The sequence below is a fragment of the Alexandromys fortis genome, unplaced genomic scaffold (assembly GCF_014885135.2).
Source record: "Alexandromys fortis isolate MF-2015 unplaced genomic scaffold, M_Fortis_MF-2015_v1.1 scaffold_0, whole genome shotgun sequence".
Lineage (NCBI taxonomy): Eukaryota > Metazoa > Chordata > Mammalia > Rodentia > Cricetidae > Alexandromys > Alexandromys fortis.
In genome coordinates this window covers 27329709-27344495 of record NW_026067949.1, presented here as the reverse complement: position 1 = coordinate 27344495, position 14787 = coordinate 27329709, and the positions used below count along the sequence as shown (strand labels likewise).

The 14787-nt window shown below is 36.4% G+C and overlaps 1 protein-coding gene across 1 annotated transcript; it reads right to left on the bottom strand.

The window, feature by feature from the left end:
- Positions 1–13419: 13419 nt before the first annotated feature.
- LOC126506196 (ATP synthase subunit f, mitochondrial) lies at positions 13420–13833 on the bottom strand. The gene has a single exon (XM_050149569.1). It carries the CDS (start codon positions 13815–13817, stop codon positions 13551–13553), a length of 267 nt encoding a protein of 88 aa, XP_050005526.1. The 5' UTR covers positions 13818–13833; the 3' UTR covers positions 13420–13550.
- Positions 13834–14787: the final 954 nt, after the last annotated feature.

Sequence of the window (14787 nt, the reverse complement as noted above, 5' to 3'; positions counted from 1 at the left end):
TTTCTACTCTAGTGATAAAATACCATAAACAAAAGCAACTGCAAAAATCACTACAAACTGGACAGTGGTGGTACACACGTTTAATCCCAGCACTTGGGAAGCAGCAGCAGACGGACCTCTGTGAGTTTGAGGCCAGCCTGGTATAAAGAGCTATTTCCAGAACTGCAAGGGCTGTTACACAGAGAAACCCTATCTCAAAAAAAAAAAAAAAAAAAAAAAAAAAAAAAAAAAAAAAAAAAAAAAAAAAAAAAAAAAAACAAAAAAACCAAAAACCAAAGCAAAACAAACACAAACCCAAAAACAAACACTACAATAGTAACCTGAAATAAGACCATCTTGATTGGTAATTAATGTAGAAGGGCTCAGCCCTCTATGGGTGGCACCATTCCCTGGGCAAATGGTTCTAGGCTACTAAAAAAGCAACTTAAAGATGAAAGCATTTACCAGGCATATGCTACCACATCACAGTCTATCATTAGATGGAAGTCAGTGCAGGAACTCAAGGCAGGATCCTGAAGGCAGGAGCTGAAGCGGAAGCTACAGAGAAAAGTTGCTTTCTGGCTTACTTTCCATGGCTTGCTCTGTCTGCAAGATAGGGTTATACCACCCAGGAGCCTGTGGTGCCATCCACCCCCCCCCCCAGGGGACTGGTATTTCAACAGCTATTGGCTGAAGGAGTGGAAGGCACTCCTACAGCTCACTGGGCTCGTACTTCAGCGACTATTGGCTGAAGGAGCGGAAGGTCCTCCCTCCTGCAACAAAGTTCTCTCAGGGTAACTTTCTTAACTTCCACCTTAATGATACCATTGCTATAATTTTTAGTAAAAGCCTGACTTTTACACCAATAAATCAGGCCTTAAAGACAGAAAAAAAATCTCACTAATGGATCCCTAAGGATAATGTGAAAGAAACCATTCCTATATTAACTTCTTGATTTGGAAGCCTCTAAATCCCAGCTCTACTAAAACAGGCTTATGAACTTGTTTCTTATTTACAATATACCCATTTGCCAGGAAAACATTTCTTTAGCCTTGTGTGGTATTCAACTTAGAACTAACACTTCACATGACAATTATGCAACTCCTATCAGTTAAAAAGCAATAAGGAAAAAGCCAGTGACTCTATAATATTTCTTGATTGAATTTTGGGATGAGTGCTATATGATAATGCTAAGTAATGTGCTTTCAATGCCGTGAAGAATTGGAGAAGGGAAATCCACACATCAGTATATATTCAAATAATAGCAAAGTATTTTGACTTTCCCATGATGTAGGTGATTCAGTGAAATCAATAGAGCACTGATGGCTGGAGGGATATTTTCTTTTTTCCTGTATATGGTACAACATGAAAGTACTTTTGGTTTTTCTGCTTGATAGTTTGGGTTGTCACCAATAATGTGTAGATAATTAGCAGACAAGGTTTGGTGAACTGAATTTTGTATTATATAGTCTACACAATCTCCATTCTTCTTGATTGGTCACTGTATTTCAGAGCCAATGTGGAAGCAGAAGATTGAGAAGAAGAAATAGATAACTATCAGACTGAAACATTTTATATCCCTTATTTTTAGAACATTCCTCTGCCAAGTCTCCAGCCAGAGTGCATTTAGGTAGGACACAAATGCCTCCCATTCTGCATTCATTTATAGAAATCTGTTCATGTAATCCTCCATCAGACATCCTGTTACCAATTTTCTAACAGTCCTCTAATTCCCTGACTATCCCGCCAAGGTATCAGCTATAACCATTGATCAGTATAGAGATAAGCCTCTGACCATATCTCCTTAGAAGAAAACAAGCAGTTGTGTACACTGTTGGATTACTTCACAACAACAACAAAATTGCCTATTTTTACATAGGTTACAGAAAATCAGCCTGTACTGCTGAAAATGTCCACTGTCACACACTGCAAAACAAATCTTGCAAAAGCTAATGTAATACTACTAGCTTGCAGACTGGCTATATGAAATGGACCAGAAGAACCTAGACTCAACTAACTCTACCCGTAGTTTTTAAGGGCCATGAAGCATCGTCAAACACAGCTGGTGACAATTAATCAGGATTGACTCTTAAGCTTCAGGGTTTCTTTCCTCCCAAGGCCAGTCATTCTAGAGCCTTCCTTTGGATGTGTGTCCAGAGATCTAGAGGAGAGCTGAAACCTGAGGAGAATCCTAGATTTTCTGTGAAAACAATGGGAACAAATAAACTAGAGTACTAGAAGGCAGGCATACAAAATAAATGTAGCATCACGTCAATATTTTAAAATGACACTCTTCTTACCTTTGCCCTGGAGGTTTTTTGTTTTAATTTGGAAGTAGCAATTTAGTCTATCTTTTGAGAGAAAGGGAGAGAGAGGGGGGGAGGGAGAGAGGAAAGGAGAGAGAAGGGGGAGAGAGAGAGAGAGAGAGAATGCACTTACATGTGTATGTACACAGAGGACAACATGTGAGAGACGTAATTCTCTCCTTTCGTCATGTGGGTACCAGGGATGTAACTCTGGTCTTCAGGCTTTAGGCAAATGCTTTTAGCTATGGAGCCATCTGTCTATTCTGGCACTGCTGATCTTTCCCTTTCTGGTGATGAAGGTAATGTGATCAATAAATGCTGTAGCTGACAGTTTGCTGTAGAATTTTTTTCTAAAGGCTCAAGTGGAGAACAAGACTAAATGGGTGATATACAGTTGGTTGGTCTGACTTACGTACAAACACATTCACAGGATTTGAATTTGAGGTCTCAAATTACCTTGCTATGTGACATAACTTTATCATTAGTAACAGTGAGACCTTATCCTTGAAATGTTATTGTTGACCTCAGATGGTAACAATCCATAAAGACTCGTCTCCACAATCTTCACTAATTTGACACATGTACTGTGTGGCATCTTACAAGTTGTGATGTAAGAAATGTTGTGATTATGAGCCAGTTATTAGTAAACATTATCAAAACATTTCACTGATAAAATGCCTCTGTTTGAAGAAGTGTGTCTTCTAATTTTATAATATTAAGTATTACAGCTCCTCATAATGACAAGTACAGAAAAATCATATGCATTTATATGTCATAAAATTATGCTTATAGCCGGGCTGTAGTGGCGCATGCCTTTAATCCCAGAACTCGGGAGGCAGAGGCAGGCGGATCTCTGGTAGTTCGAGGCCAGCCTGGTTTACAAGAGCTAGTTCTGGGAAGGGCACCAAAGCTACGGAGAAACCCTGTCTTGAAAAAAAAATTATGCTTATATAAAAATATGATTATATTGTCATAAAATCTTCTGTGCTTTGCAGTAGCAGCAGTTATTTTCCTGGGGGAGATGACATTAATTTGAACAGTATCTCTTATTTTCCAATAACCTTTTGCATTACAAAAAAATCTGCAACTTCATTTTCTTTCCCTATTTGGAAACCATAGAAACCAGTGTGAAATTATAGCTAAGAAGTTCGTCACTGGGCTATCTCAAGCTGATCTCCATGGAAACACCACATTTTCTTGAAATGAAAGATCTTACAATCAGACGTACACCCGTAACTGAGGAGTGTCTGACAAAAAGAACATGGAGAAAGAGGCAGATAGCTATTCGTTAGGTAATATATAAAAGAGGGCTTTAATACTACTTTATAAATAAGAACATTTAATTGATAAATATCGCTAGTCTAGAAATGAAAGCAAAGCTTATTTTCGAAAACAGCTTTCTGTCCTTTTATTCATTGTTCTTGTTAGCTTTTGACATTAAAAACAATTTCTTTCAATATCGTTGATTTTCGATCTGTGTTCAGACTTTATTCATTCCCGCAACCAACCGTCTCATCTTGTATTGGATTGTAATAAAGCAGAGGAGAATAGTAGTTGTTTTACAGAAGTTTCTTGGAGACTGGATGACTTAAGGTAAACTTAATAAGAAATCGCAATCATTTTATCTGTTTAAGATGAGGAGTGATGACAGTATTGGTGGAGACACGAGACTGGTACTGAATGGTTGTAGAAGGCTGGCACTGTAGGACATGGAGTAGAAGAACCAATTATCCAATATTGACAACTCTGAACCTGCTCTATGTTGATGATGTGAAGCCTTTCACATCCCTCAGAACAATCACGTTTAAGATTGTTTGGAGTTTGGGTCACATGAATTGAGGTAAGGAAATGTCATATTCTATGTGTTTTAAGTAACTTACCACACTTTGAAAGTTAATTTACATAAAAGATTATTTGTTTTAATATAACCCTCTGTTATACAAAATAACAGTATAGTCATTTGCCAAGACATCCATGTCAAATACATTTGCATAATAGATGTGTTGCATAGACTTGAGGGCATACTCTTCGTGAGAGCAGAGTGAAACTGAAAACATCCTCCATCAGTCAGTCACCCATATCTGTCTCTGCTTTTATACCCAATCCTACTTAATCTGATTAAATATGTGTATGCCATGCCACTACCATATTATCATAGAAATATTATTAACATTTAGTAGATTTTCAACATTTGTCTTCTGCAGTACCAAATAGATGTATGACAAAGTTACACTGATTTATGCAGAAATTAATTTTAAAAATAGGTAAGAAAATCTCAGATATGCTAATAGAATGGTTTTTAAAATGCTTATCTCAGGTTAAGTAAAGTAGACTTACAGTCATGACTTGATTTTAGACATTCTGTTTGGCATCTTACCTTCCAGCCTTAATGAAATGGTCAGCTACTGTTTGGAAAAAAGTCCTATACCAAGAACATCCTTAAATTCATTCCAAATTCCAGCTTTCTACATGCCTATCTATCAATCATTTCTGAACTTGAACTCCCAAGTGTTACTACTGTGAACACATACCATTATACAGAGCATCTGATGTTACAAAATGGTGGTGAGACTCACAAAGCCTCCTGCCAAATCTATATCATTTGTTCTCTAAACTGGTACCAGGAGAATTTCTGCAGTTCTAGTAACTATAAATTGCTCAAGGATACTGATTAAGCAGTGAAAGCCAAGCCCTTTATGCTCACTTACTGAGATGTCTTCTGACATCATGCCCATTTCAAAAACATTATTCACAGGTTAATCAGTTTTAAAAAAAACCTGCTCATTTCCATGTATAATTAAAAATTCAAAAATTGTTAAGATGTTTCCTAAGTAATAATACATTTGAAATACAAATAAAATTTAACTGTTTCAATTTTTTAAATATTGTGATAACATGGAACAACATTTAATAATCATAAGAGTTTGAAGCATGCATTCAGAGACTATTATGCTAAGGAGCATTGATTCCATCTTTGGACCACATGGTATACAAAAGCAGGATAAATGACTGACATCTCTGTCTCCATCTTGTGTTGGTCTCCTTTACATTCAGTCACCAGAATACTTCTGCAGGTCTGCATTGTTGTCACTCAAGAACTATCTTACCTCCTTCCAAGGCTAAGAAACGGGTCATTTATTGTCCTATTTCTGCAGTTACCATGAATTTCAAGACGAACACAACCTCACAGGACAGACCCTTCCCTGCGAGTTGAGAACAGATGTGGTGAGCTTCAAGAAGGAGCAGGAGTATTCTTTCTGTGGATATATTCAGAATCTGGAAAACAAAGATGGACCTCACCTGCCCGCCGCTGCTGGTTTATGCGTGTCTCCTACTCCTTGCCCTATTGTTGTTTTGGTTTACAGATAAACCTCATGTCAATACCCCCAAAACAGACTTGGAGACCACCTTATGTGTTCCCTTTCCCATTTTAACTGCATTAAGTAATTATCCTCATTCTGTTTTCCACCATAATTTATCTCAGTCATTGGCAAACTAGGGCTAGGGGCCTAGCCTAGCTTATTAGTGCTGCTAGAACCCAGGCTTTCACACTAAACTCTCTAGTAGGAATTGTTAAACAATTTCAAATTACATCATTATGATGGAACAAACTACATTAAAATGCCTAAGCACTGAATGTGTGTGTGTGTGGTCTATGAATCAACACTAGATATATTTCTTCCTTATTCTCCATGTTGTTTTCCATAGGAATTTTTTTTTTCTGAACCCGGTGCTAAGTTGGTGTCCAGCAAGCCTCAGGTACCCTAACTTCCCATCATGTGAATCACAATCATGTGCCACCAGACCCAGTTTTTTCTTACGTGCCTGCCGGGGATCAAACTCAAGGCCTCACAACTGCTGTACAGTCACTTTACCAAGTGAGCCATCTTCTCAGTCATGAAAGTGCTCAACTCTTAAGCTATTATTAAATGAATGCATTAAGGATTATATTTTATGTAACATAAAACAAAAATCTTACAACACCCTATTGGAGGCGTCTATGATCAGTCTAACAATATTGTGTTGCTTCTAGGTTGGTAACTCTTTTTCCAGTTCTGGGTAAACAGCAAAAAAGAAAAAGTAAAGTTTTCTTTAAAAAAAATTTTATTTTTATTTGCTTTTCCTTCTAGCATAAAATTATTCTATCGCTATTCTAGACTTTGTTGAGCTATATATTTTTTTCTGCTCACCTCCCCTTCAACCCTCTCCCATAGTTCCCATGCTCCCTATTTACTCAGGAGATCTTGTAAAAGTAAAGTTTTAAAAAACAGATATCATATTATTCATTTCACAATTATTCATTGCAGCCAAGGCATGGAAACTAATGAAAGTGACAAAGGATGAGCAGGTAAAGAAAATGTGCATATACATGCCAAAATATATCCGTCATGTCTGTTAGTATCACACACTTGCTCTAAGTATTAGCTTTATTATATAAGAACAACTTTTATAGATAAAATTTGGTCAGGAAAACTTATTCTCTATTTGCTACCAAAGGATAATATATGCAGAAAACACAAAAAATTGATAAACTATGAGTAATAATAATTTCTGTAGGGATAATACTCTAAATAAAGTTAACCAACAAAAAGAAGATATGAATGAAATTATTGCATTATAAAATTAAAATGAAGATGCTAATAAAAATTATTATTCCATTTCTGTATGAGTAATAAAACAGCATATTGTTAGATAAGGAGACAATGTCACGTAAAGTTTAACTTTCCCTGAATTGATTCAAAATATTAAGGCTTTTCCAAGGCAAAATTATTAATTATTTTCTTGAAGCTTGGCAAGTTAACTTTTAAGATTTATTTGAAGAAATAGCAAATAATCAGGACACACAAAAAACTGAGCAGGCAGTTTCTATCAGTTATTAAAATCTTTTCTGGAGTCTCTATTTTTAAACCAGTCTCCCATTGCACAAACACATAGTGATATCAATAGACTAGAATTCATATGTGGACTTTATTACATGTGGAAATGTGAGCTCTGTGAGGGCAATATTTAATGGAAAAGGTGCACTTATTTATTAAGTTCTTATTTGATGAATCAACCACAAATAAAATGGATTAAATTCTATTCATCTCTCACCATGTAGACAGGATAAATTTCATATGTTTTACACTTCTAAATTATACAAGATGAAATTATACAACTAGGATATATAGAAAAATTTTGGGAAAAACATAATTTTTCAATTAGTTATTATTGCATATGCAGTATTAAAATACTACTAAATTTATCACATAAGAAATAACTTGTTTTTCAAAAGAAAGAAAGATTATGATTAACTAATTGGAAAATGTCTCTGAAAATTATATCAGTTAAAAATGATTATCTATAACATACTCATAAACTTCTGAAAATATAGAAGTAATAGTTCAATAGGCAGAAAAGATAAAAAATAGATTATTCACAGAAAAATAATCATGAATACCTCCTATATATACAAATACATATGAAGATATTCACTTATAATGGGAACATATACTAATTAAAACTTAAGACTGCTTCTCATCAAGAAGTTTGGCAGAAGCCGTAGCACTTAGAAGCTATGTTGATGAAACTGAGGAAATGCGAGTGCTGACATATGTCACTACTTGAAAATACAGAATAATAAATATCTCAGAAGAGGTTGGCAGTATCCTACATTCACTTTTGACCCAGTCATTTCTTGTCGTTGTGTCTATCTCATTTGCTGTGACATCTACATCATGGCATGTGTACAGTCCCATTTCTGCCAACACATCTCTAACACTACATGACTGTAAACTGCCATATTCTCAACTTTGACATTATCCCTCTATGAGTGCCTTTATATACCTCTTGTTTGGGTTGCTGGTTTGGGGTAGTGCCTGAAGGGGCACTGTAGTAAATTGGATTCCCTATGGAAAATCCATGATGATGCCTTGTAGTTTGTCAGTATTTCCTGAGTGTCAAAAAAAAAAAAAAAAAAAAAAAAAAAAAAGCCCCAGCACTCCTTCCCGACAGGATCTTGTTCCCTGCTGCTTTAATAATGCCCTTGTCATGCACGAAATAAGTTTTTCTGGAGGTTGATATGTTTATTATACAGTGCATTTGAAAGAATGGTTAATATACAGGGAAATGTGGACTTTGAATTAGTAGTGTTTGGTTAACTAGTTAAGTACAGGGAAATAGACAAAACTGACTTCATTGTCTAGCACTATTCCTAGGTCTGTAACTTCACATTATTTTGAGATTTGAATTTTTATTTAAAGGAAATGAGTTTACTAGAGAAAATGAGACTACCAATATAAACAACTACCTACCTATGCCACTGAATAAGCATGGAATGAAACCGGACTTTCTGAACTTGGCGGACAGTGAAGGCTAATGAGAAGCCAAGGACAATGGCACTAGGTTTCGATCCTAATACATGACCTGGCTTTGTGGGAGCCTAGCCTGCTTGGATGCTCACCTTCCTGGACCTGGATAGAAGTGGGAGGACCTTGGACTTCCCTCAGGGCAGGGAATCTGGACTGCTCATCATTCTCAAGAGGGAGGGGGAATGGAGTGGGGGAGGGGGAGAGAGGTAGGGGAGTGGGGGGATGGGGCAATGTGTGGGAGGAGGGAGAGGGAAATGGGAAACGGGGAGGAGGTGGAAATTTTTTTTCAACAACTAAAAAAAAAAAGAAAGAAAGAAAAGAAAAGGGAGAAGTGGCAAACATCAGACAGTAGAAGCTTAAATAGAGGTTACAGCCCTGGGATTCAAGTGTCAGCAAAAAAAAAAAGAACAGTTTGATGGAGTTTGTCACCTCTGAACTTGGAATCAAAAGCAGACTTGACCTGCAGATGGCTGATGAGGGGTCACCGTCAGGCTTATCCTTGTAGGTGCCTGTGGTAGCATAAGGACCCATATGTGAGGGTTAGAAATCCCAAAATTGCAGTCTACTGCTTGTTTTAGAGTATTTTTATCACATCATTTACCAGCTAGTTAAATTAAAAAGCAGTACTTCTATACATGGAATCTAATAAAAATTAAAGGGTTGATGTAAGAATATTGCTTTTTTAAAAAATATTACCCAAACTAATAAATGAAGAAAATGAGTAAAAATTCAGATCTAATTTGAAGAGCATATCCAAGAAGTGGCAACTTCTGACCATTACTTTAACAAAGCAAAAGATGTTTACTGAGAAAATAAAAACAGATCATGATGTTAACCCACCCTAGACTCCTTAAAACTGACCTAAACCTTACTACAATTTACTGGAAATGAGGAGGCATAGGATGTGCAAGATAACAGCATCAGAAAATTTTCAATTAAAAAAAATTGAACCGATACCAGTTTCCTGTACACATAAGTGGCAGAGAAAATCAAGGGACTGTGGAGGCATACATTAAGTTAGAGGAACAAAATATTAAAAGTTTATGTTGTGTGGACTGCTTTCGAATCAGTGTACTGTGCAGGGTCCACTTCAAAACCACTGAGCAGCCTGGCTTCAAAAGCCCAAAAAGAAAAGTGCATTTATTTTCTGGAAACATTAAAGATAAAGTTGCATGCACAGAGGCTTATTGATGTATTTTCTTATCACATCTGGTTTTGTATGAGTATCCTATATTGGAAAATTCCCATTTGTTCATGGTCTGAATATTCAAGCAACATAGACTTGAACTAAAAATAATAGTCCCCTACTCTATATCCTTTCCCCCAGTTTTCTTATTGATTTTTGAATGGTTCTTGTTATTCTACATAAAATATAGATATGTCTCAAATTATTTCATTTCAGCCACTATCTATAGATACTACTTTATGATAATGAACTTTGTGTAATAATTTCCCCATTTACCCTGTTACAGCTAGGGATTATTATACTTTCAAACTGCTACGTCGTATGTCAAAATTCCTTTCTGGAAATAAATTTACTTCAGTTCCCTGCTGTTTACCTTGGTAGCTTGTTCAAGTTTGTTTATCCTGATCTTCTTTCCAGCGGTTTTTCTTAAAATGTGAGCACTTTTTGATTGTCTTTTCACATTGAGAATTACAGGCAAGATTACCTTTATAGCTGATGTTTGCTAACTGTCGGACTTAATTTTAGAAAAAATTAAAAGCAATATGAATTTTTCTTTAGTGATAGGATGGGAATAGTTTTACCTTACATTGTAAATTTACATTTACAAATATTAATTCTTCCAGCTTTCTCAAGAAGAACCATTAATTCCCTCCATTACGTGAGGCTGCCCTATGCAGCAGTAATAGTTGATGAAAACTATATCTGCTCCTGCACATCTGGAGGACCAGCTGCCTGTATTTCTGAAACACTTCTTGTTCCAGGCTGTTTTTGCTTTTCTTCCATTCCAATTAAAAGAATTTTGTTTGCTGAAAGCGCTTATTCCCTCTTATATCGCGGTCCAGCCTTGACAGGGTTCACATGTTCCAGTTTAGGGACTTGTGGTTTAGAAAAATTAGATAGGAGAAGCAGAGATATGAAAGAAATACAGAAACATAGGATAGAACCAGGAGGGCAATTCAGTGAATACTGATGCCCACATTTATTTTCCATATGCTGTTATATTAATACCTCAATCCAAAAAGAAGGGAAGAGGGCAAAAGACACACAATAAACAGAGAAATTACTTGTTTTAATTGTTAAAACATCAAGCCACTATATCCTGAGTTAAGCATTCTGGTGTTCTAGGCAGGACATGCAGTGACCTTAGACCAAATATCCTGTAGGTAGCTACTCCCTGCATTAAACTTCCTGTCATAGCCTTAAAGGAGCAGGAATAGGCTTTCATTCCCTGTCCTTGGATCAGGGTGGAACAGATCTACCTCTATGGGCCATCCTAATACCCAAAATACCAAGTAACCACACCCTAGGTCAAGATGTCTTATTTGTAGTCACACGTTAAATCAGACCTCTTGTCAATAACTTTAAAAGAGCAAATAGGCTTAAACTCTCTTACCATCTGTCAAGGTGGAAAGGACTGACTTCTGTGGGCTCCCATACTCTTGCTATATTACTTTTATGCCTTAGTGTTTATTATCTCTTTATGAGGACTGTGAGGTAAGAGAATAAAAGAAGCATTTAATCTTGCATATTTTAAAATGAATCATATTTTAAGATTTTACAATATATTATTTTTGGGAAAATCTGCATTATTTAGAATCTTATGAAAAGTATTAGTCAGCATGGGTATCATTGGTGATAATAAAATTGTTTCTTTTTTTATAAAACTTTCCCATATTTCTGCATGTGAAGTCTTGATATAATATTGTATCCTACTTTTGTTACAAGATTTTATTGTTTAGAAAAGTTGTAGAAATTTCAAGATGTGAAGCCTTGTTGGAGAAAGTAAATTACTAGGTACTGTCCTTGAGATTTCACAGTTTGACCTCACTCCCTGTTTCTGCTTCTTGAATGACTATGCCATGTGACCACCCAGCTTCCTGTTCTTGTCACCAGGCCTTTCTGCCTGCTATATCAGTTACTTTTCTGTTGCTGTGATAGTATTCTGTAACAAAAGCAACTCCAGAAGGAAGTGCTTATTTGGGCTGATAGTTCCAGAAGGACAACAATCCTTTTAAGATGATGGGGAACTATTGTAGCAAGCAGCAAGCATGACATCAGGAAGGAAAACAAGGTCTCTCATCTTGAAATGCAAACATGAAGCAGAAAAAGAATCAACTGGACATAGAAAAAGATTATATATACCCAAAGCTTGATCCCAGTTATAACCTTCCTGTTGCCATCACGGACTTCTTCCAGAAAGTTCATACCTCCTAAACATACCCAAACAGTACCACCAAGTAGGACCAAGTGTTCTAATATAGTAGACATTCTCATTAAAACTCCTATATCCTGTAAGCAAAAATAACCCTGCTTCCCTATTTTTGTTAGGATATTTTATCACAGGAACAGAAAAAAATGACTAAGATACATCCTTAAAATTTTTAATTCTTTGCCTTTCATTGAATTACTTCTTTATATTCTAAATGTATATGTTATATTTGTGTGAGTATGTGTTATGTTTATGTATATGTGTTTGTGTATTACTGCACATGAAACTCAGGGCCAGATCAACTATGCAAGTACTTTATCACTTTGTTAAATCACAGATCCTTTGAAATTTTATTTTGACAACTCATCTGACTGGACAAGACTCAACGTTGTGATCTTCCTCCAGAAGAGCCTAAGTAGCTAACCTTACATCCATAACTATTTTCACTTCTTTAATGATTTTCACATTTAGATCCCTTGCTGATTTCTTTCAATTTTAGTATTTATTTTAGAATTGTGTTATACAGATTTTCCCTACTAAAATATTTATATAAATCAATAGTTTGGAAAATTTATAGTACATAACTAAATTTTTTCCTGAGTGGTTCAGTTTTTTTAATTTTCTGGAGATTTTAGATCATCTATTAATATTCATATTCTCAAAAACTTCAAAAGTAAAAGAAACAGTAGAAGCATAACTCAACAGAGGCAGAATTGCAATAGTTAATTTTGAACGAGGAAAATTGGCTAGAGGGCAATTTCAAACAATACAGAGGAAGACAGTATTGATCACATCATCTGCTGAGTACCTGCCACTCAATACACATACACAATTGAATATTAAGGATATTCTGAGCAGCAGAGGATAGCAAAAATCAGTTCATGATGACATCAATTTCTTTAAGCTTTTTCCCAAAATAAGTAAATATGAGATATCAGAAGCTCATATTTTCTCGAGTTGTTGAAAATAACCACAAGTGTGGTGTTTATTCACAGTGGTGCTGTCAGTATTTATTAGTCGATTTGGTCAAAATGGACTAAAATCATGAAAATAGAGGGAGAAATATATAAGAAGTCCTTATCTCATCATCACAATAGCCAAAAGGTTATGAAATTCACATTCAAGTTGCATACAATTGTAAAAATGTGTTTTTAAATAGCAGTTGGCTGCTAGTTTCTATAGCAATAAAAAGCAGTCCTCAAAGGCTTTTAAAAAATTTATTTTTTGAAAGGATGGTGTTTTTTTTCTAAAAGTTACAGTTGTAAAAGCAGTATAAAATCAATATAAATGTAATTTTGAACAAAAGTGGCATTTTCATGAGGCACTGATATTAATTTACATTATTTGCTTTCTACTAATTTTTTTTTTTTTTTTTTTTTTTGCAGTACATGAACCAGTCAGTCACCTTTTATTGGGCACTAATTCTTAGGACATGAAGATCCAGCCAGTTGAGTTCTTCATGGATGGGCACAGGAGAGGCGCTTATGCTCGGGTGTGCGGTCCCCTCATAGTGACCTTCTTCAGTGGTACTTGCGTCGCCGCTCATGTTTGAGTTCCTTGTAAGAAAGGCAGTAGCTGAAAACCACATAGGCTGCCAGCACCATGTTAATCCCCGAGATGCTGCCTTTCCGCACATTGATGTATTTGTTGTAATACCGGTCATAACCTCTCTGAAAGGCTCCCACAATGCCACTGGGGGTGAAATTCCGCATCAATATCCAGCTTGGCAGTTCTCCAAGTTTAACCTCCATAAGCTTCTTCTCCTTCAGTGGCACGAGCGACGCCATCTTGCAGTCCCGGTGTCAGCTCTACTAATTTTTAAAATATTTTAATTTATTTTTTAAAATTTTACATTCCAACCACAGTTCTCCCTCTCACCCTTCCTTGTGCCCTCCCTTGCCTCCCCCACAGCTTATACCCCCATCTCCTCCTCCGAATGGGTAATGGCTGCCATGGGGATTCAGCAAAGCCTGGCACATTAAGTTGGGGCAGGACCAAGTCCCTCCCCTGCGTTAAATCTGAGCATGGCTTCCCAACAAAAGGAATTTGCTCCAACAAACTAACTCATGTACCAGGGATAGATCCTGGTTCTACTGCCAGGGTCCCCTCAGATAGGCCAAGTTTCACAACTGTCTCCCATACGTGGAGGGCCTAGTTTCTTCCCATAGAGGTTCCACAGCTGTTGGTCTAGAGTTCATGATTTTCCATGGGCTTGGTTCATCTGTCTCCGTAGATTTCTCCATCATGATCTTGACCTCCCTTACTTATATACTTCATAGTCCCTCTCTTCGACTGAATTCCCAAAGCTGGGCCTGGTGCTTGGTTGTGGATCTCTGCATCTTGTTCAGTCAGTTGTTGAATGAAGGTTCAGTGATGATAGTTGGGGTGTTCACCAGTCAAATTACAGGGGAAGGCCAGTTCATAGCTAAGATAAAATGCTTAGGACAATTTATGTTGGAGAGGCTGTGGAGTCAGGGGAACACTCCACTGTTGATGGGAATGCAAACTTGTACAGCCACTTTGAAAATTAGTATGGCAGTTTCTCAGAAAAGGGGAATCAATCTACACATTTTGAGAATGACAAGAAAATAAAGAGAAACAGCAGAGTTCTCGAAAGAACCATGACTAACAGTTCCCTTGAAATTAGTCATCCTCTGAAGCACGTATTTCATGAAATACAAAATAGATAATAAGACCAATGTCAAAAGTGTTTAAACCTAAGAAAATATGCTTATTAAAACTACAAAAAATTTTGAC

Excerpts from the sequence above, each read along its gene's own strand:
- LOC126506196 (XM_050149569.1), bottom strand. The coding sequence starts at position 13,817 with ATGGCGTCGCTCGTGCCACTGAAGGAGAAGAAGCTTATGGAGGTTAAA.